Here is a 21,840-nt window from a genome sequence, read left to right as displayed (position 1 = left end):
CTGGAATGAAGAAGCACTGCTGGGTGACAAATAGGAGGTCTGCAGAAGTCCCTTCTCCCGCTAGCCTTGTAGTCTCTTTCTAGTGCCCCTTATTGGTGGATCCCAACAGCAAGCTGCTGGCAAAGCCAGAATATGGACACAGACCCAGCATCAGAGAGAATAGAAGGCAGTTTCGGAGGCGAGAGGCAGTAATGGCTTAATAACTGGCAGAGAAGTAGAGTGAGGGTCATGATCTTTACTTTCAAAGAAGTTCTGGGTGGAGAGGGAGGAAGAGAAAGGCAATATGCAAAATGTTACCAATTGGGGAGTCTAGATAAAAGTTAAGTGGAAATTCATATTACTTTTTCAGCATTCTTGTAGGTGTGAAATTTTTCACAGTAAATGGGGGAAAACAAATAGGAAGAAACTGATATAGGCTGTTGTTCTAAAGAGTGATGGATAGGCAAATGGAGAGGAAAGTAAGATCTGGAAGTTTTGTGTTTTTTTTAAATGGGAGAATTAACATGTTTGCTTGTTGATGGCAACAATCTAGTGGAGAAAGAATTACTGACAATGCAGAAAAGAACAGAGAAATGCTAGCATGGCATTCTTGAATATGTGAGAAGGGAAGGGGATGGACAGCATTGATGGGGCTGGCTGAGGAGCCCAACACCGATGGGAAATGGGTCAGTCTCTTCTGGTTGAGTGTCCATCTCCTCCCCCAACCCCAGTTGAAATAGGAAGCCACATCATCAACTGACAGAGAGTGTGGAGGAAGAAAGTGTTAAGAGGTTTGAGGAAAGAAAAAGCTAGAAAGGAAGGAATCACCTGGGGCTGATAGTAAGAAAATGGACTAGGGAAATATAGTTTGCTTGCCAGGCAATACTTGGGGTCCATTTGATGGATTTGAAGTGAGGTCAGTCAGCATGCTTTCTTTCATCATGATAAGCTGTGTGGGTGCAAGCGTGGAGTAGGCAGAAAATTGTGTTTAACAAAGGATTGTGGTTAGCTGAGTGAATGTGACACAGAAAGAGGCTGGAGTTAAGAGCATGTGCATGGGAGTGGTCACAATCATTGCTTATGGAATTATAGCTGGGAAGGTAGTGAGTGTAAAGTAATTTATCACTAGTTATAGGGCCTGGTGGGATCAGACTTGTTGGAGACATCTCCGGTAGCCTATGCAGTTGGGAGGTGATTGTCAGAGAGAGAGGCACTTAGAATTAAGGGAATGGAGCCTGGCCGTCATTGCTCAGTGGTTGAGTGCTGATCTGTGGACCAAGAGGTCACTGTTCGATTCTTGGTCATGGCACATGCCCGGTTTGCATGTTGCATCCCCAGTGCGGGGCGTGATCATCTGCTGATCAATGATTCTCTCTCATCATTGATGTTTCTGTCTCTCTCTGCCTCTTCATTTCTCTCTGAAATCAATAAAAATATATTTTTAAAAAGCATTAAAAATGGTGATTTAGGAAAAGAGACCAAAATAAGGTTACTGTTCAGGTTTTAACAAATGTGTTTGTTAATGTGTTATAAGGTTGCGATCATGTGCTATGTACTTGAGTGGCATCTATTTATTTATCTGACTACATACAACCTTTCTTTTGAACTGGTATCTGTTGGGACAGGCCTTTGTCTGATCAGTTAGAAAGCCCCATCCACTTTTTTAAAAAAAATTATATCTTTTCAACAATTTTTTTTTTAATCCTCACCCGAGGGTATTTTTTCATTGATTTTTAGAGAGAATGGAAGAGAGGGAAAGACAGAGAAACATTGATGTGAGAGAAAAATTGATTCGTTGCCTCCTGCATGCGCCCTGGAGCCTGCAACTGAGGTACATGCCCCTGACTGGAATTGAACCCAGGACCCTTCAGTACGCAGGCCGACATTCCATCCACTGAACCAAACCGGCTAGGGCCCCATCCACTTTTGATTATGTGCAGAGACATTTCAGTCCAGTGTGTGCAGCCGTGATGAGCTGAATGGATTTGGTATTTCCTTTGGCTCTTTTCCATAACCTTGGGTTCCCTGTGTTTGTGCTCAGATCGATCCCCTGTTTCAGAAGACTGCAGCCTCATTTGATGAGTGCAGCACAGCAGGGGTGTTCCTCTCCACCCTCCACTGCCACGACTACAGAAGCGAGCTGCTTTTCCCTTCGGATGTCCAGACCCTCTCCAGTGCAGAGCCCCCTGAGATGCCAGATTTAGATTGGGTAGAAATGACAGATTTAAAAGGTAAGTCCACACAATGCCTTTCACCGAGATGTCAGTCATTGGAGACAATTCTTATAACCCTGGGGAGTAGAAAGCGCCTGGTGTCCTCCGGAAGATTCCTCTGGAGGGCCAAATTGGGCACCCTCTTGGGTGAAACTGACTTTCCCCCTTTCTGAAGCATGCGGAGTCTGAAACAGGAGTTTCTAGTGCTCTCCTGTTCTCGGCCTGGCTGTGCCAGTCACTCAGATGCCCCATAGCAGCCAGTTCTCATAGTCACGTATTGGAGCCCACGGCTGACCGGAGTGTTAGAGTTTGATTTAGGGAATGGGCTTTGAGAGACTTGTCAAGCCAGAGGGGTCTCACTCTTACCTGTTACCAATCTGGGGGGGGGGGGGGTTTCCTGGGGAGAAGGGGGCATTGGGAACTGCTCACAGATGGCTCTCTGGGAGTCTGAGAACAGACCTGCCCTGTTGTCAGCCTCGTATGCTGTCTTGGCAAGGATTTTACCCTGTCCTGTCCTCTCCCTTCACGCCCCCAGTGCTTTCTCCTCTTTCAGTCTTCTCTCAGATTGGTCAGTAGAACAGTTTTGTATTAATCTTTTTCCAAGTTATGTGCTCCGGTGGGGCTCTAATCCTGGGAGGCAGGTGAAATGACATGATCGGGCTGTTTACTGAGCACACTCTGAGGGAGGGGTTTTCATGTTCCGTCTATAGCAAAAGGCGTGGGATCTGTCTCATAGTCACATGTATGTGCAGGTTTCTGCTCGAGGGTTTTACTAATTGTTGGAATGCTCGTGAGCAGCCTGCGATCAATGGGGTGCCTATGTATCTGCCCCTCCCGGAGAGCAGCCATTCTCTCTGCCCGGTGACTGTGCCTCCCTCGACACCCTGCTGCTCTGATCCTTCTGGGAGTGACGAGCCGGCTCTGCTCACCGTAACCTTGTGCTCTCCCTGTCCGCAGCACTCCTGGAGCAGTGTACGGAGGACCGCCAGATCTGCCCTTCCCTGGCTGGCTTCCAGTTCACAAAATGGGACAGCGAGACTCATAATGAGGTGTGGGCCCTTGGACTTCTCAGGGCTGCGGGCATTTCTCTAGCACCTTGTGGTTCAGTGAGACAGACAGTCTGAGATTAGTTCTGCCCAATGGGAAGCTGGGGCATCATTTTTATTTAGTCACAAGTAGAGAAAGCATTTCCTTTGGCACTTTTGTAGGGACTAAAACCTGGGAACGTCAGGGGGAACTAGGAGTGGGGTTGTGAGATCCAGCAAGACCAGTGGACAGGTGGGTGAGTTCTGGGACCAGCTTTGTGCTCCCCTTGCACGAGGCAGCCCTGCCATTCCTGGGTACATGTTTCTGTCAGATTTACTCTTGAACGTGGTTATGTCGTGGCCATTGGTCTCGAGCTGCTGTCAAGCTCGAGGAATTTCCTGCTCTTTGAGATTGAGTCCCTTGGCACAGAGTTTCCTGAGAAATTGTCACGTGCAAAGCTTTCCTCTGTGTATTTTTAGCCAGGCCCCTTTAGCCTACTTACTACAACTTCCAAAACAAATTGTCTCCATGGACAACACTTTTCTCTAAACATGTAGCTAATGATGTAGAGTCCTGTTTCACATTTTACAAAAGACAGTACAGCTCCGTTCTGTACTGCACAATATAAACTTCCTCCCCGCTTTTCTGTTATGAGAACATTGGGGAGTGGAGGGGGCATTCCTCCAGCGGTGACCGTGGTCACTAGAATGAGAACTCTCTCTTTGTTCCTCTAGTCTGTATCAGCCCTGGTAGACAAGTTCAAGAAGAATGATCAGGTATTTGACATCAACGCTGAGATCGAGGACAGTGATGGCGGGGACGTCCCTGAAGGGCCTCTGGAGGATGACTTTGATGCCAATGACGAACTGGACCACACTACCTCTGGGGATCATACGGAGTTCAGGAGCTGGAAGGACCCCTGCCGTAGTCAAAGCTGCCAGTAAGGCTGTCAGGGCCGTGGAGAATGTTCCTGTGGGATTTTCCCCAGATTTCTTTCTGGGACAGTCTCATTCCCTCTCTTTGGATAGCTGGGCTGCTGGGCCATGTTGTCCAGACAGGTGGAGCCACCCGACTCACAGTGGAATCATACTGCCTTTGAGTGTCAGCTCAGCTACTTAATTGGTTATAAACTGACATTGCAGCCTTGGCCAGGTGGCTCAGTTGGTTGTGCATCATCCCATAAACCAAAAGGTTGCAGCTTCCATTCCCGGTCAGGGCGCTTACTTGGGTTTCGGGTTTGATTTTCAGAGCAGGCAACTAATCTATCTTTTTCTCTCTGTCCTTTCTTCTCTCTAAAATCAGTAAACATAGCCTCAGGTGAGAATTAAAAAACAAAACAAAACAACAAAAACCTGACGTTGCAGGAGTTTGTAAGGATAGAACTAAAATAGGTGAAGTGCTGGGGGAAAGTAGCGGGAATATAGTAGCTTCTTCAGTGGTGGCTATTAGTAGCACTTGCATTTGGTAGCACAGAGGGGGCCCCTTTCTGCACACTGCAGCTGGTCCAGCTTTTGGCTAAATTGCTCCCTGTTGTTATAGATGGGAACAGGCTGATGTGCTGCTTACAGAAAAAATGTGGTCCCTGCCTGAAGGACCAGGCAAAGTGGACTGGACAGTGTTGGTTACCGGGGACAAGCAGAGCAGGGGGAACACAATAGGTAGATATCATTGAGCATACGGGGCGGGTAAAATTGGTCTGTAGTCAGTTTATTACGTTAGTAACCATCTAAGAAAATCAGAACTTTCTTGGCCTTTATTATATGTACTTAACAGATTAATATTGTTTAAACTTTGAATATCATTTGGAAGTAGGATCTCATAAAATCCTGTAGTGCTGAGGGCCCCTAAAGGTCTTGAATAGGCCTACGTGTAGAACAGGCCCTCTGTTGTCGCCTGTGCCTCTAAGAGCAGCTTTGCAACCCTGGATTGGGGACAAACAAGTTGCTTCAGTATGTGAAAACCTTAGAAGTCATCCAGTGTCATTTCCCACTGAGGCAAGAATCCCTTCAAGAGCATTGCTTTAATGTCTCCAGGGTAAGAAGCTGCTTTCTTGAGCTCATTTTGTCTGCCCATGTGGGAAACTATTCTATTAATTAATGCCTTTTAGTTGGAGTGGACATCAAGGCGCTGGACATTTGGTACCTGGAGACACAGCATCTGGCCCTTTAGCACTCTCCTTGCTGGCTGATTTGTGCTGTTGAACTGTGATTTGTTCCTTGTTCCCATCCTGTCTTCTAAGAAGTGAGACATGGCAGGCAGCTTAGTGCGACATTTTCAATGTCAGAGAAGAATGTCACTGTTCTTGAACACTGAGGAACTGATGATAGCAGAGTCACTTTCATTGGGTTATTTTGTTAGGACCATAGATATTTGTTTTGAAGAAGTGTCTCTATTTCTCTCCATAGCTCCAGAGAGAGCAAACTCTTAGACTCCATCCTAGTGAGTGCATTAGGGGTGGTTCTTAGGTTCTAGTTGGGGTTTTGTCCATCTTGAAGTCCCATACCCTATGGAGCTGGCCTCTTTTGGGAGCTCAGTAAATGAACTGACTTGGACTTGATCCTGCCGTGGAAGATATGAGGTGTCGGATATGAGGTATCAGCTGTTTATTTTTTAAATATGTTTTTATTGATTGATTATTTACTTATTTTTTAGAGAGAGAGGAAGGGAGAGGGATAGAAAGATAGAAATATTGATGAGAGAGACAGAAATATCATCAATCAGCTGCCTCCTGCATGTTCCTTATTGGGGATTGAGCCCGCAACCTAGGCATGTGTCTTGACCATGGAATCAAACCTGTACCTTTTGGTTCCTAGGTCAGTCGTCAACCACTGAACAACATTGGCTGGGCTGACATCACCTTTTAGGCTCTTTCTTTTCTCAAAGGGTTGGGATTTGATGATTATAATGATATCTGATATTTATTGAGCTGCTTATTTTGGCTTTGAGCCAGACACTATGCTAGGACCTTTACCTGCATTGTTTTATATAATCTATATAATATATAAAATGTACTCACTTACACCTCACAGCAGTCCTATAATTAGGTTCTATTTGCCCCATTTTACATGTGGAAACAGGCTCAGAGAGGTTATGTAATCTTGGCTGCACGTAATGAGCTATGGATGACAGCTTCCATCCAGAGCACTTAGCTGGGAGTCTGTAAGGCTAGCCATGTGTTGCCATTTTCCTAAACCACCACGGCTAAGAACTCCTCACCATCCTGAAAGGCCTCAGGATGGGGTGGGGTGGGGGCGATGCTGGATTAAATCCCCCTGTGTGTAGCCCGCCCATGTTTCCTGTACCTCGGTGGCATCAGTGACAGCTGTGCACAGTGTGAAAGGTGTGTGTGTGTATATTAACAAGGACACAGCTGAGTGAGTGCTCGATGTTTAGGAGCAGGTCTGTGTATTCCCTCTTCCTGGTCTCTCTGTGGTGCAGGCATAACTTGGTGAGGTGCTCACTGCCCGAGGTCCAGGCCCAAAACAGCCTGCCCACTGCCTACAAGAGTGAGGTGTGTGCTAGGAGCCAGGCGGGAGGAGACCTTTAACCCGAAGATGTTAGTGACCTAACTGGTGCTAAGCTGAAGGAAGCGGGGCGGTGTGGAAGAAATAGAATTCTTCTAGGGGAGGAGAGATTCGATGGCTGGCAAGCTTTGAGAAAGACTGTGGTTAGGTTAGCTGTTGAGTGGGGACCAGGAGGCTGCCTCCCCAAAGCACTGTAAGAATTCCTACTAGTAAATGGCTAGAGTTCAAGCCTCCAGGCCTTCAGTCCAGCCCTGGCCCACAGACTCACTTTTAAAAAAATACATTTCATTTCAGAGAAGAAGGGAAAGGAGGAGAGATAGAATCATAAATGATGGCAGAGAATCATTGATCAGCTGTCTTCTGCATGCCCCCCACTGGCATCAAGCCCGCAATCCAGGCATGTGCCCTGACTGAGAATTGTACCGTGATCTCCTGATTCACAGGATGATGCTCAACCACTGAGCATACCAGCTGGGCCAGGCTCACTCTATAGCTTTGCCTTTCAATTTCTAGTGATTCCCAGCATGACCACCAAAGCTTTATTAGGAGAATATTCATGAGAATTGTGTGGTGATGCTGCTGGAGCCATCTTTCTCTGTGGGAGTTCACAGTGCATACAGTTACTTAGTAACATAGGCCAGGCATTTTGCAGGCTAGAAATGTGCAATTTTTAGTACATTTTATTCTTTAAAATTAATATGTAAATTACACAATAAATATATAAGTACAATTTCCTGGGTTTTAAAAAAAGATTCTGTAGGTAAAAGCAAAGTCCTCTTTGAAAGCATTTTTAGCGTATTCCATAATGCTTGATATAAAGGATTTATACTTATCACTCATGACAGGTTAAAAAGCTAAAGTTTCCTTGTTAACCTTCCTTGTAGCAGGCAGTAGAACAGCACTCACACACTTGCTGATGTCAGAGGCCTTTAGGGAAAAGCTGCCTCACACAGTCTAGTAATTCACAAACCAAAGCTGCCTTGCTTTACTGGCCAGTTAGACACTCACACCCAGCAAAGAATGAAGCTGGCTGGTCTGAGAACTAGATTACAAGGGGACCTCCCAGCATTTGCAGGACATAAATTGAGTAACATCTTCACTTTTAGTAGGAACGACATTGGTACTGGAGCCCTCCTTTATGGAAGGATGATGAGGAAAGGATGAGAGATTACCAGCTTGTGAAGCACTTTGGAAAGTACTTGTGTAGATTTGGTCATGTTGTTATAAAATTAAGAGAAGCTAAACACTTTGATGAAGAAAAACTAAGGGGTTGTTGATGTGCAGTATTTATATTGGACTTAGACATGTTGCTCATTTGTGGAAAGGTAGGTAGGTGGAGCCTTTGACTGCATCACATGCTGCTTTACAAGTAAGCCCATGGCTGTATGCCGATGTGGACATGATTGTATCTGTAAAAACATTATTTCATGTGTGTTACAGGGAAGAGATGATTCCCCTCGGGGATGGAGACATTAGGACCATGTGCCCGCTTCTATCCATGAGACCTGGAGAATATTCCTATTTCAGTCCCCGCACCATGTCGATGTGGGCTGGGCCGGAGCATTGGCGCTTCAGACCCCGACACAAACGTATGTACTTCAGGCAGTACCTCTTAGGAAAAGAGATGGTGTAGGTGGCCAGCAGTCAGCAGGTCGGCCGAGGAAGGGAAATGTCAGGTGCTGTCCTGTTGAGCCTTTGGCCAGCTGCAGACGCACATAGACAAGCCACCCTCTCACTTGGACAGTCAGTTGGCCTGGCCTGGGATGAGGGATCAGTTAAGACTGAGGTCTCTGAGTGAGAAGAGTCAGGAGGGCTGGGCTCCTGACCTAGTACTGCCCTCTAGTATTCACGTGGCTTCAAACAATGGCTGCAGGTGGGAATGACCAGGCTCCGGGGCCCATGTGAGTTACTGCACCAGGCAGCCCTTGGCAGGATTCTGAAGGGGGTTTTTCATTCCCTCTTTGAAAACATCTTATGAGATGTTAATTTGCATACATTTTTATTGTGTTTTGGTAGCAAAACCACAAATTATAAATTAAGGGTGAAAATCAGACCTACGATTTGCCATTGTCAATGCTTTAGGTGCAGTTGGTAAGACTGCCAGTGTGTCCTGTGAGGTGCAGAAATACTGTAGGCCCCAGAAGTGAGCAGTGTTGCTATCTGTGTCCATTTCTGCAGAAGATGCTGCCTTGAAATCGGAGAACAGAAAGAAGAGCACAAAGAGAGAATTTGAAATAGACTTTGACGATGACGTTGACTTTGATGTGTATTTTAGAAAAGCAAAGGTTTGTGCTGGATTTATTACCATTTGTGCTTTCTTAAATTACTTTTTGCACTCCTTTTTCCTTTTAGATGTGATTTTTAAAAATTAATTATAAATTTAACTTTTAAACAGATGGCTTTATTGTTCCTCGATTCTTAAAGGAATTGAGAAATAGTCCAAGTTCAGTGGCAGAAAGGATAAAGTTTAGAATATGAATAATGTTTAGCAAAGTTGTTGGGGACTCTGGATGACAGACTAGTGCTGCCTACACCCAAGCTTCTTCTAAAGAAGAATAGATGTTGACCATTTTTATTAAAGATGCCTAAAAAGCACTTTTTTTTTTTTTTTTTTTTTTTTAATTAATAGGCTGCTACTATTCTGGCCAAGTCTACTTTGGAGAACCAGAACTGGAGAGCCACCACTCTCCCTACAGACTTCCACTATGAGGCTGATCATCTGGCTCAGCTGCACCTCAAACCGGGTACCAGGGTAAGGCTGTTGAACTTGTTTATGGCATTGGAGGTGTCCAATGGCTGGTATTGTTGACTGTCAGGCTGTGCCTTCGAGGAAAAGGCGAGAGAGCATGAGCAGAAAAGTGTATTAGCCAAGAGAAGTTACTTGAAGATCCAGGGGTTGAGGCAGAGCTGAAGGGAAAAGCTCATAGGGTGATGATGGACACTAATGTTTAGGCAATGGCTCTCTTGGTTGGAAGATTACATTAAAATACTCATTGTGCTTCTGTAAACTCTACACAGCTTTAATACCATTTCTTTAGCCCAAAGACACACACCCCAGGTAAAAATCACTGGTTTAGGGCCTGCAAATATCTGAAGTGCTGTGGTTAGCAGGCACGCCCCAAAGAGGCAGCCCTGACCAGTGTATTCAGTGGTTAGAGCATCCTCCTGCACACTGAAGGGTCTCAGGTTCAATACCTGGTAAAGGGAATGTACCTCAGTTTCAGGTTCGCTAGTCAGGGCATGTGCAGGAGGCAACCAGTCCATGTGTCTCTCACATATTTTTCTCCCTTACTCCCTCCCTTTGTTCCTTTCTCCCTCTTCCCTTCCTTCTTCCCTCCCTCCCTCTCTTCTTCCCTCCATTCTACTTTCTAAAAAGCAATGGAAAAAATATCCTCTGGTGAGGATTAACAAACAAAAAAAGGGGGGTGGGGCAGACCTGACCTGTGAGGCTCTGGAAGGCAGGACTAGGACCCTGGATGTAATGGCCGGGAGAAGAGCTGGCATTTCTCCCTGCAGCTGTCTGGGGAACAGCCACTGCCTCATTGAAGCAGCGAGTGAGTGAGTTTCCCATCAGAATTGTGCAAGCAGCAAAAAGTTGACTTCTTTCCAGATAGCTATAGGCAGTCTGGATTTTAGTGAAGAAACCCTTTTTCAAATAAAGTTGTGTACAGACCTCATTGCAAACCAGCTGCTCTTTTATTTGGGATTGATGGAGGCTCTGAGCCTACTAGCTAGACTTGCTCTCGAATGGAGTTGTGCAATTGGCAAGTTGGCTGGATTAGATGACTTCTGGGGGCCCTCATAACTAAATTCTAGGAGATTGAACATAGGGATCCAGTTGAGTGGTTGCTATTCTAGAAATTGCTTTCTGCAGTTTTTCTTTTCTATATTATAGATACTTACAGTCGCCCGAGGCCGGAAGACGGGGACTGAGCATTATGAAGAAATTGGAGACTATGACTATAATAACCCTAATGACACATCCAACTTCTGCCCTGGATTACAGGTAAAGGCAAAGCGCTGTCCTCTTTCACGCACCACAGTCTGCCTTTCCTGCTCCCGTCGCCCCTGCCATATGTCGGAGGCTGTAGGTTTTATCAGGTGGAGGTTTTCCGATGCCTGCCCTGCCCGAGGCATCAGGAGCTGAGCTGAGCTGAGGACACAGCCAGACCCCAGCCCGCCTTACTGTTAGCCCTGCTTGCAGAAAAGTGGACACACTCCAGTAACCCAGTCAGTGTGTGCACGGAGTTGTTGGCATGTGCAAAGTACTTGTATTAGCTATTTTGGGATTTTATAAGAAAACACTTCTTACGAGCCAATATTTTGGCCAGGGAGACAAAACTTATAGACATGAGAAGATGCTTGTGCTAACAGGGAAAAAAGTTCATGGATGGGCCTCGGGAGACCAGGCTGAAGTTCTGATGTTGGTCTCCCAGTTGGTTCTGTATTAGCTGTTCCCATCTGTAGGTCTGTGGAGTAGTTAATGTCAGTGTTCCTCCTGTGAGTCTGCTACTTAGACACAAATGGAAATGACTGCAAGGAGGAACACTGGGTGGCATGTGGGGAAAGGGAAAAGAATTGGAAGGATAGTTTATTCACCTTGTTTTCTTACTTGGATGAGTGTTGGTTTTTTATATTTTGGTGGAAATTCAGATTGACCTTTTGACCAACTTTCATTGTGCTCAAGAGCCCCAGGGAGAGCTAATTAAACCATTCCTGGGCCCACCCAGAGAGCTGATGGATTGCTGCTGGGCTCGGCTAGCACTGCCTTTCTCACGGGCTCCCAGCAGGACCTTTGCTCTGGCCTGCTGACAGGTCACACCATTTCAGGAATGCTTTCTGTAAATTGAAACTAAATTTGTGCCGGGACCGGTTTGGCTCAGTGGATAGAGCGTCGGCCTGCGGACTGAAAGGTCCCGGGTTCGATTCCGGGCAAGGGCATGTACCTGGTTGCAGGCACATCCCCAGTAGGGGGTGTGCAAGAGGCAGCTGATTGATGATTCTCTCTCATCGATGCTTCTAACTCTGTCCTTCTCTCTTCCTCTCTGTAAAAAAAAAAAAAATCAATAAAATATATTAAAAAAAAAACCCACTAAATTTGTTAGAAGTCATGTTATGATGACTGTATTCCTTTTAACTCTCATTGCACAGTCGTAGTTATTAACATGTCTCCCTCATAGGGTTTATGAACCACAGGAGGATAACTAGAGGTACCTTGAAGTCCACCTCAGCTGACTTAGTGTAACGAATACTTTGCTCTTGTTGTATAAACAGGGACTCTCCTTCTGGGATATCTCTAAGCCCCTCCCACAGCTTCTGCCAAATTTAAAGAGTTGTTTCCTCATGCAGGCTGCTGACAGTGATTATGAAGAGTCGGATGACTTATTTGTGGGACCAGTTGCGACCTCTGACCTCTCAGCATATCCTTGCCATTCGCCTAAGACAACACAAGAGGGTGATGACCCACCTGACATCCAAGGATCAGACATTACTCGTTATGGAGAGTCAAACCTGGTAGCTGAGCCTCAGAAGGTAAAGATGGAACATGGATTCTATTTCCTGGTGTTCTCCTGAGATCTATGTCATTTGCTTCCTAAATGAGAGTCACGTTGGTCTGAGCTTGAGTTTTTTCCTTTTGATTTTAAGCCATTTCTATCCAAGTGGCTGATTCTTAAATATGACCGTGGGGATGAAGTGGCACTCATTGGATCTGCCGAACAAGCCATCTCCTAAAGTCATGATAAGCCGCATGTGGCAAACCAGTCACATGAAGTGTGTGAACGAAGGCTGTGGGCAGAGAAAGTGGGTTTCCGTGCCAACTGACTGAGGCTAGATGTTTGGCTCTGGAAATCTTGGCCACGTTCAGCTCATATTAAAATACCTGCATTAAGCATTTGTCTGTTTCATAGCAGATGACATCTATAGGGTGTCCCCCAAATATGATAACTTAATTTTTACTTCTTTTCAGGTTTAACTAATTTGAAATAATGTGTGAAACCAGGCTAAGCTTTGAACAAAGTGCCCCTGGACATTTTTTTTAAGGGGATACATAAAATATAAAGTTTACGGCACCAAACCAGCAACAGTGGATGATTGAAGGCACACAAATACCAAATGAAATGATTCTTGATGTTTGTGATTCCATTGCTTCATGTTAGCAGCAGTGCCAGGATCAGAATGGTCATCAGTTTGAAAACAGTCATTGACAAAAATATGTATTCATTTCTGTAGATTCTTTTAAATGTTGAAAATGAAGTTATGTTAGTAAACACTTGATAACCATTAAAAGTGTGTATACATTATTTTGGAACATATTGTTTATGAGATTCTCTCTTTCACACTGACTCCAGGTTGGGCCAATGTAATATTTGAGCAAGAAGAAATTAGGTTGAAGTGAAGGACTCTATTTTAGTATGTCCAAAGAAAGTTCTTTAACTCTGTAGTTTAAACATGATTCTTTTTTACTTGAATTCCTAACTCATTTTACAGTGTGTTGATGGGAAAATGCCTTATTCTTCTGCTTAGTTTTACATTTGTCGAATACCTATTTCAGGTAAATAAAATTGAAATTCATTATGCCAAGACTGCCAAAAAGATGGACATGAAGAGGCTGAAGCAGAGCATGTGGAGTCTGCTGACAGACTTCCCACAGGTGGACTCGGAGGTGAGCAGGCAGAGAGGTGCTGGGGGTGAGGGAGCTCCATTACTTCTCTAGCGCCGGGGAGGTGGTGGGTGGGTAGCTGCTGGTATCCAGGGCCCCAGGATCCAGAGTGCCAACACAGAATTTGTAACTCAAAGCACCAGGATGGCATCATACTGAGAAGTGAACCGAGGGTGTGAACAGGTCACATACAAGGTGATAGGGATAGTAACATGGGACATACTCACCTTGCTGTTGATCAAAATGCCAAGCAACGAAATGATGTTTACCTTGTTTTCACATAGCAGCTTGGCAGTTAAATGGATTCACTGCTGGTACAATTTAAGTTGATGAATGTCCCTTCTGGAAAGCAAATTCTTTTTTTTAGATAGAGAAATTGTCTAAATAAAACAGGTTTCAAATGTTTTATTTTAATTTTTAATTTTTTTTAATCTTTATTCAGATTATTACAATTGTTCCTCTTTTTCCCCCTATAGCTCCCCTCCACCCGGTTCCCACCCCACCCTCTGCCCTTACCTCCCTGCACTGTCCTCATCCATAGGTATACGATTTTGGCCAGTCTCTTCCCACCCACACCTCTTTCCCCCGATAATTGTCAGTCCACTCCCTTTCTATGTCCCTGATTCTATTATATTCACCAGTTTATTCTGTTCATCAGATTTTTTTTTATTCACTTGATTTTTAGATTCACTTGTTGATATGTATTTGTTGTTCATAATTTTTATCTTCACCTTTTTCTTCTTCTTCCTCTTCTTAAAGAACACCTTTCAGCATTTCATATAATACTGGTTTAGTGGTGATGAACTCCTTTAGCTTTTTCTTATCTTTGAAGCTCTTTATCTGACCTTCAATTCTGAATGGTAGTTTTGCTGGGTAGAGTAATCTTGGTTTTAGGTTCTTGCTGTTCATCACTTTGAATATTTCTTGCCTCTCCTGTCTGGCTTGCATAGTTTCTGTTGAGAAATTAGCTGACACATATGGGTGTTCCCTTGTAGGTAACTTTTTCTCTTGCTGCTTTTAATATTCTCTCTTTGTCTTTTGCTCTTGGCATTTTAATTATGATGTGTCTTGGTGTGGTCCTCTTTGGATTTCTTTTGTTTGGGGTTCTGTGTGCTTCTTAGACTTGTAAGTCTATTTCTTTCACCAGGTGGGGAAAGTTTTGTCATTATTTCTTCAATAGGTTTTCAATATCTTGCTCTCTCTCTTCTTCTGGCACTCCCATAATTCAGATGTTGGTACGCTTGAGTTTGTCCCAGAGGCTCTTTATGCTATCTTCATATATTTGGATTCTTTTTTTTTTTTTTTTTTTTTCTGGTTAGGTTTTTTTTGCTTCTTTGTATTTCAAATCTTGATTCTTGCGATCCTCTAGTCTGCTGTTATATATCTTTGTATAATATTTTTTATTTCAGTCAGTGTATGCTTAATTTCTAGTTGGTCCTTTTTCATATCCTTGAGGGTCTCGCTAAATTTATCAGCCTTTTCTAGAAAATTCTTGAAAAACCTTATAACCATGGTTTTGAACTCTATATCCAGTCATTTGCTTTCCTCTATTTTTTTTTTTTTAATTTGTGATCTGTTTCTTTGTCTCTGCATTTTTGCTGCTTCCCTGAGTTGATAGAGTGGCTTTGTGTGCTAAGTGTCCTACAGGGCCCAGTGGCTCAGCCTCCCCAGTTATCTGAGGTGGACACTCTTGGTGCATCCCTTTGTAGGCTGTGTGCAGTCTTGTAGTTAAGCCTTGATTGTTGTTGGTATCACTGGGAGGAATTGACCTCCAGGCCAATTGGCTGTGAGGATCAGCTGTATCTATGCTGGGAGAACTTCTGTGCTGGAGACACCATTATGAGGCAAGCCTTGTAAAAGCCTCTATGCTCAGCTTGAATGGGGTGGAGCAGATAGCATTGGTTTTCCCATTAGCCCTGCCCTAAGAGGCCTCTGGGTCTTAGTGTCCTGCAGTAATCACTGCAAGCACCTTTGAGAGAAAGCTGCCCTTGAGTTTCGTCTGCTGTCAGAAATCCAGTTTCTCCCCGAAAGAGTCTGGGTCCCCAGAAACTCGCCCGGAACTGGAGTTCAATGCAGTAAGGACCTTTTGTCTCTTTCCTGCTTGAGAAAGCCAGCCATGTACTCAGTTGCCCACTCTCTTCCCATGCAAGTGTCTCAGTACCTCTCTGCCTTCTGCAGCTCCTCTGAGACTCAGTGTGATTTTTCTCTTTTCTTCTAGTTGTAAAATTCCCACTCAGCCTGCTTTCCTGTGGTTCTGGATGATGTCCGTTTTGTTTTTTAGTTGTTTTGAAATTGTTGTGTGAGGTAGCAGTTTAGGTGTTTACCTATGCCACCATCTTGGTTTCTCCTTGGAGAGCAAATTCTGACATCTCAGGTGCCATAAAGTTTTAAGCCCTTTGATCTAATAATTCTTGTTTGGGAAATGTATTCTAAGTAACAAAGTAAAAAAAAAAAAAAAAAAAATGCTGTCAAATAATCTCTTTCTTCTGAGCAAGGTGAAACATTATTTAACACACTCTAACTGAATGAAACTCTGCACTAACTAGAACCTTCCATCTCCCCTTTCAGACCTCTCTGCTCAGGGGTGTTCTGAGCTTTCCAAAGCCCACCTATCTCTTTTACTTCTCTGCTGGCTAAGAAGTGAAAATTATGCTTTGATTGAGGATCCTGAGCTCTGTAGTCTTGGGTACCAGATAAAACATCTGACATGTTTATGAAGTTTTATCAACTAAAATGGAATGGGATGTGAACATCAGAGAAATGTGTTTTCTGAAAAATAGGAAGGGGTCCCTGGCCAGCATGGTTAGAACATTGGCCTGTGAACAGAAGGATCATGGGTTCAATTCCAGTTAAGGGCACCCACCTGGGTTGCAGGTTCCTTGCCCCAATTGCGGGAGTCATTGTGTGGGAGTCAACCAATTAATGTGGCTCTCACATCGATATTTCTCTCTCATCTCTCCTCTTTCCCCATCCCCCTCTCTCTCTGTAAAATCAATGGAAAAATATCCTCTAGTAAGGATTAACAAACAAACAAAAAAGTAAGAAGGGGGTTCTGCTTTATCCTTTGAGTCTCAATGACTCATACTACTCTGTTCTCCAATGATTCTGGTTAAAGATTTGTTGTTTTTAAAAAAACCAAAAAACACCACACCTTTTATTATAGAAATATTAAAACAGATTTAAAAATAGAAGGTAGAAAGTTTAGTGAATCTTTGCTTCTAAAATTTATTAATATTTTACCTATATTCTGTTCTGTCCCCCATTCCTCACCACCAACTCATCATGTACACATTCTGAGGGTGTTTTTTATTATTGTTGTTGTTGTTAATCCTCACCTGAGGATATTTTTCCATTGATTTTTAGGAGGAGTGGAAGGGAGGTAAAAAGATGGAGAGAGAGAAACATTGATGTGAGAGAGACAAATTGACTGGTTGCCGTCCACACATGCCCTGATGGGGTCAGGGATTGAGTCTGTAACCCAGGTACGTGCCCTTGGCCAGAACTGAACCCTTCAGTCCTTGGGCCAATGCTCTAATCACTGAGAACCAGCTAGAGCCATATTCTGAGTTTTCTAAATGCAAATACCAGTCATAACATCCTTTTATAGCTGCTTGCCTGCTAGTAAGGAGGCAGGTGTGTATGTGTATTGTGTATTTTAAGTGGAAACCTTAAGTCTACTTTTAGATAATGGATGCTGTGTTGCCCTTGACTGTGTGGTCCAATTGAAGCTATAAATGATCATGGCTTTTTGTTACTTTATTATTTTTTTTAATTTTTCTTTGCAGTTTTTCCTTTCTTGAATTCCACTGGCAATCAACATCACATTTACCAAAAACTGTTTGGGCACTGGATTCCTTTATGGGTCCTTTCCCTTAAAAATGTGACTAAGAAATTGTTTTGGGCTGAAAACGGTTTGGCTCAGTGGATAGAGCATCGGCCTGCGGACTTAAAGGTCCCGGGTTCGATTCCAGTCAAGGGCATGTGCCTTGGTTGCGGGCACGTCCCCAGTAGGGGGCGTGCAAGAGGCAGCTGATTGATGACTCTCTGTCATTGATGTTTCTAACTCTCTACTCTGTAAAAAAATCAATAAAATATTTTTTATTGATTTTTTTTACTGAGAGGAAGGGAGAGAGATAGTTAGAAACATTGATGAGAGAGAAACATCGATCAGCTGCCTCCTGCACACCCCCCACTGGGGATGTGCCCACAATCAAGGCACATGCCCTTGACCGGAACCGAACCCGGGACCCTTCAGTCCCCAGGCTGATGCTCTATCCACTGAGCCAAACTGGTTTCGGCAAGACTTTCTTTTTGGAGATAGAACTTTGTAAATTTCTGTTGCTCCCTCAAAAGTGAACCTGGCCCAGGTGTCTGACCTGTGAATATCCTCCTTCTCTTAGACAAACCACAGTGAGGCTGAAAAGGAAGGGGACCCGGAGGAGGTGGCTGACAAGAAGATGCTCAGCAGGCTCACCTGGGACTTGCAGAAGAGGTGAGGTGCGAGCCGGCTCTTGGGGCTGGCGTCTCCTCTGGGCTTTGCCCCTGCCCAAACTGTTAGTGTGACGGGCCCTCCACACACGGCCTACTGTTCTAACACTCTAGCCGATTTTCTGTTTCTTCTCGGCATTGATAAGTGAGGTAATATAGGCTAACTTTCTAAAGGCACTTCTCTGCACCAGTGATAGGAATGAAACAGGAGATAAATTTTATTTCCAGATTAAAAAAACTGGAAAAACCTGCTTATAGAATGCACCTGAAATATTTCTTTGTTCCTCGTTAGTTTATTCATTGGACATGTGTATTCATGTAGATGAAAGAGCCTTTGTTCCTGGAATTGCAGCGACTCAGATAAATGTGCCCTTTGTTTCACAGCCTGCCGCCCCTCATGGCTCAGAACCTCTCCATACCGCTGGCCTTTGCCTGCCTCCTGCATCTAGCCAATGAAAAGGTAGGTGGCTCTGGTAAGCATGGGCGTGTTCTCTATTTGTGTCCTCCTGCTTGAACTTTCTATCAGATCTTGCCTGGGCACCTTCATAGAATGGATGTCTTATGTACAGTGACTTGTGTGGTACCTCAGACCAGACACCAAGAAAGAACTTAGAAAAAGGCCGTCAGGTGTGATTAGCAATAAAAAGAATGAGGGGGGGAAAAAGAAGAAAAAAAAGAATGAGGAAGACCCAAAAGGGAAAATATTAGATGTATGTGTTTCCAACTTGAAAACATGAAGTGTTTTTACATCATTGTGTGTCTAAGGCTTCAAAGGCCAAATCTTATCAGAGCCAAAGTCAAGACTCACGGGAAACATGGTGGAGAAGAGGGGAGAGCAGAGTGCAGCCGGAAGGCAGATGCTGGCCAGCAGAGCTGAGCCGCTGTGGGGTGGTTATTGAAAGAGCAGGCGGTGACCCACCCTCTCAGGAGCCTGTAGGTGCTGCAGGGGGCACCTGTACGTGCGGTTCTGCGGAGACTTGCTGTCCGTGGGTCTCCCCAGGCTGGTCCCTAATGCAGACTTCGTATTTGGAGTGACGGGCTGTGGGCTGGGCTGGGGCTGTATCACTGGGGTTCGGGGTGCCTCACTGCCATCCCTGTGGCTGCTCAGTCTTCTCTAGGGCAGGTGCCCTGTTCTGGAGGGAGAGGGGAGAGGAGTGTGATACTGAAGTGTGGCTTGAGAAGATTGATAAGATTGGATTGGAATGGTAGCAAAATGGGGTGTTGAGAGCAGTGCCTGGGATTACTATGTGCTGGTGTCTGACCTCTGACGGCTTAATGACACGGGGAGCAATGATGACCGGCTCAGTTTCCCAGGCCTGCCTTTGCTTTGGACTGACTGTCAGGCCCCAAGGAGGGAATGTTGCCTATAGGGCAGCCCGTGTAGCACAGCCTCCAGCCAATCCCAGTGGACCTACCCCTGGGAATCGGAGACCACTTCTCTTGCCACCTTGTAAGCTCATGACCTCACTGAAGACGATACAGTCCGTTTGGCAGAAGCTAGTTCTGATTTTGGGTGAGGAATTGATGTGGAGACAGAGCCTCGTGCTGCATGTGTCCAACTGTGTTGGGTCCCCTGGGCCTGTAATGTCCAGGCTGGGCAAAACCTGAGCCAGAACAGAATAAGCCAGCCTTGCTCCTCAGAGTGAGCAGTTGTGCATCAAAGCCGGTGACCCAGGAGCACAGCTCACAGCTGCTGTAGGGTCCTGCTCAGAGGAAGGTGTGGGAGCCAGGTCTCCTAGCGAGAAGGCCTCTGTGTGATCCTGACACCTCCAAGGTGTCTGAACTCAGAAGCCAACTACAAGAGGAAAGAATGACTAAGGGAAAAAAAAAAATGAATAAAAAGCTTTACTATTGACTTACCAGGCAAAAAAAAAAAAAAAAAAAAAAAAGCTTTACTATTGTCCTGACAAGAAATCCACAGAGGGCTCTGAGGAGGAAGATGCGCCAGCCACCCCATCTGACACTGAGAGGGTCGCTGCTGAGCTCTCCTGGGGAGGCCTGGGATCTCCCATTATCCTCATGGACAGAGTTGCTGGTCCCAGCACACACGGTGCCTGAAAGGTGGAGCACCTCCAAAGCCCCAGTCAGAAGCAGAGCGCCCCAGCTGTGCCCCTCCTCAGAGGCCTGCCTCTTCCTCTGAGAGCAGCTGTGTCCCCTCTCACCTCCCAAATAGCCTGGCCCAGGCTCCAGCACTGTCTTCCAGCGTCAGTGCTGGCCTTGTCCTTTGGCTCTGATCAGGTCTCTGTAAGGGGCCCCAGGGCCTCAGCGTCTGAAGGATGGGGCGGTAGGCCCACACCATGACCTCTTGGCCTGAGCACTGAGGCATAACAGGCCTGGCTTTGGGCTATGTGAGAGGTGATGTGACAGTGGTCCTGACAGTAACGAAATCTTCAGGAATCTATGTTTGATGACTTAGCTTGGAGCCACCAAGAGAGATCTCCCCACATTTTCTGGCCTCTCTTCTCCCAGTCTTTCCCTTCTGAACTCTGGGAGCGAGCCCCTCATGTACTGTGTGAGGCCCTCTGCCTTTGTGAAGCCCTTGTGTGTCACTGGTCAGCCATGCCTGAGCAACTTCTGGACCCCAAGCCGCAGACACACCTGGCAGGCATGATCTGAGCTTTCCACCATTAGCAGTCTGGGAGTGTGTGCTAATGCTAGAAGAGGTGGATACCGGCACAACACTCCTCTCCCTCCAGTGCCCAGTGAGGGAGGTTAGGCCAGAGGGACTCTTGACTGCTTTCGTCCTGGGGAAGTGGTTGCCTGGGGTTGGTGGGGACGTGGGCTGGGAGAGTGGGGAAGAATTGGGTGGTGGGAAAAGGCCTGCAGAGAGGGGGGAGACCAGATGTGCAGCCATCACTAGGGATGGGTTTGGGTGGGGGAGGAGGGCCTGGAGGGGGCACATAGGGACAGATTAGTAAGAGCACTGTGGCTCCTAGTAGCCTCCCATCCACGCCCTCCCTCCTTCAGGACAGATAGCCTAGCTCTTGGGCCTGACACAGATGGTTGTGAGAACCAGAGCCGGAGAAGGCGCGCTCTCTGCTTTATCGCCTGCGGTTGGCAAGAATTTGGAACCAGCTCTCTCATGCAAATCTACAATATTTGCTGTGATAGTTTCACTTGTAATCATGGGACAAACCTCATTCTTTGTTACCTCAGTCAGGATTTGCTTTGTGATCTTTTAATGCTTGGTGCATCAGAGTCCATGTGTGTTTGTTCTCCTTCAGAATCTGAAGCTGGAAGGAACCGAGGATCTCTCAGACGTCCTCGTGAGGCAGGGGGATTGAGTTCTCCGGAGATTTCAGCAGGAGGGGCTCATCACTTCTCCGTGACAGGACATCTCCACTGGGTGCCACAGTGTGGGCTCGGGGCAAGGTCCCCATTTGCCTGTCACTCTTCCCTCCTGTCCCTCTCCGTCTGGGAACCAGCACCGGAAGCTCATCCTTGATTAGAGCTTTCTGTCCTGTGACCCCTAGGCGGGAGGAGAGGGTGAGAGTTTGTTTCTGAAACCTACATGCATTCTCTGTATTTGTGCAGAGATTTAGTCTCCTGAATTGATCTGTTGTTCTGCCCACTCTTTTACTCTTGTAGAAGCGTAGGCATATGTGGTCCTTTGCCAGCTACCTAATTCATGTACATAAAATGTCACGTGCCCTTATAACTGTGTATATAATGCTTAAAAATAAAATTCTAACAAGTTTGGAAAATATTTGAGTACCCGTTAGATAAGTATTGACCTGGTCTTTACACTCCAGGGAGTGCCGACTTGGTAGCTAGATAGGATACCCATGTGTCAGCGTGAGGCAAGAGCGCTTAAGGGGGTGCTGCAGTGTTTTGTCTGGTGGGGTGATGGGGGAGGATAAGAATCACTGCTGCAGACCCAGATTCGAGATGGCGTCCATGCGGCCTGTGATTGCTGCTGCAGTGATGGCAGTCACCGTGGCTGGCCCGT

At 45.6% G+C, this 21,840-nt stretch overlaps 1 protein-coding gene across 6 annotated transcripts in view; it reads left to right on the top strand.

Moving 5' to 3' along the window:
- NCAPH (non-SMC condensin I complex subunit H) overlaps positions 1 to 21,595 on the top strand; it is a 42,482-nt gene extending 20,887 nt beyond the window's left edge. For 4 of the 6 annotated variants that reach the window (XM_036453972.1, XM_036453971.2, XM_045587262.1 and 1 more), the window contains exons 7-18: positions 2,021 to 2,210; positions 3,150 to 3,241; positions 3,953 to 4,158; positions 8,183 to 8,331; positions 8,921 to 9,027; positions 9,372 to 9,494; positions 10,638 to 10,748; positions 12,092 to 12,274; positions 13,296 to 13,406; positions 17,804 to 17,895; positions 18,276 to 18,351; positions 21,116 to 21,595. In XM_036453972.1, coding sequence (XP_036309865.1) covers positions 2,021 to 2,210; positions 3,150 to 3,241; positions 3,953 to 4,158; positions 8,183 to 8,331; positions 8,921 to 9,027; positions 9,372 to 9,494; positions 10,638 to 10,748; positions 12,092 to 12,274; positions 13,296 to 13,406; positions 17,804 to 17,895; positions 18,276 to 18,351; positions 21,116 to 21,175 — 1,500 coding nt within the window. In that variant the 3' untranslated portion in view covers positions 21,176 to 21,595. Of the gene's footprint in view, positions 1 to 2,020; positions 2,211 to 3,149; positions 3,242 to 3,952; positions 4,159 to 8,182; positions 8,332 to 8,920; positions 9,028 to 9,371; positions 9,495 to 10,637; positions 10,749 to 12,091; positions 12,275 to 13,295; positions 13,407 to 17,188; positions 17,375 to 17,803; positions 17,896 to 18,275; positions 18,352 to 21,115 lie in introns of those variants that run through there. The other 2 variants (XM_036453975.2, XM_036453976.2) reach the window with 2 other exon arrangements.
- The last annotated feature ends 245 nt before the right edge of the window (positions 21,596 to 21,840 follow it).

This window comes from Pipistrellus kuhlii, unplaced genomic scaffold, assembly GCF_014108245.1.
Source record: "Pipistrellus kuhlii isolate mPipKuh1 unplaced genomic scaffold, mPipKuh1.p scaffold_m20_p_27, whole genome shotgun sequence".
In the NCBI taxonomy this organism is placed as follows: domain Eukaryota; kingdom Metazoa; phylum Chordata; class Mammalia; order Chiroptera; family Vespertilionidae; genus Pipistrellus; species Pipistrellus kuhlii.
Note: the sequence above shows the minus strand (reverse complement) of the source record. Positions and strands in the feature narration are given on the sequence as shown.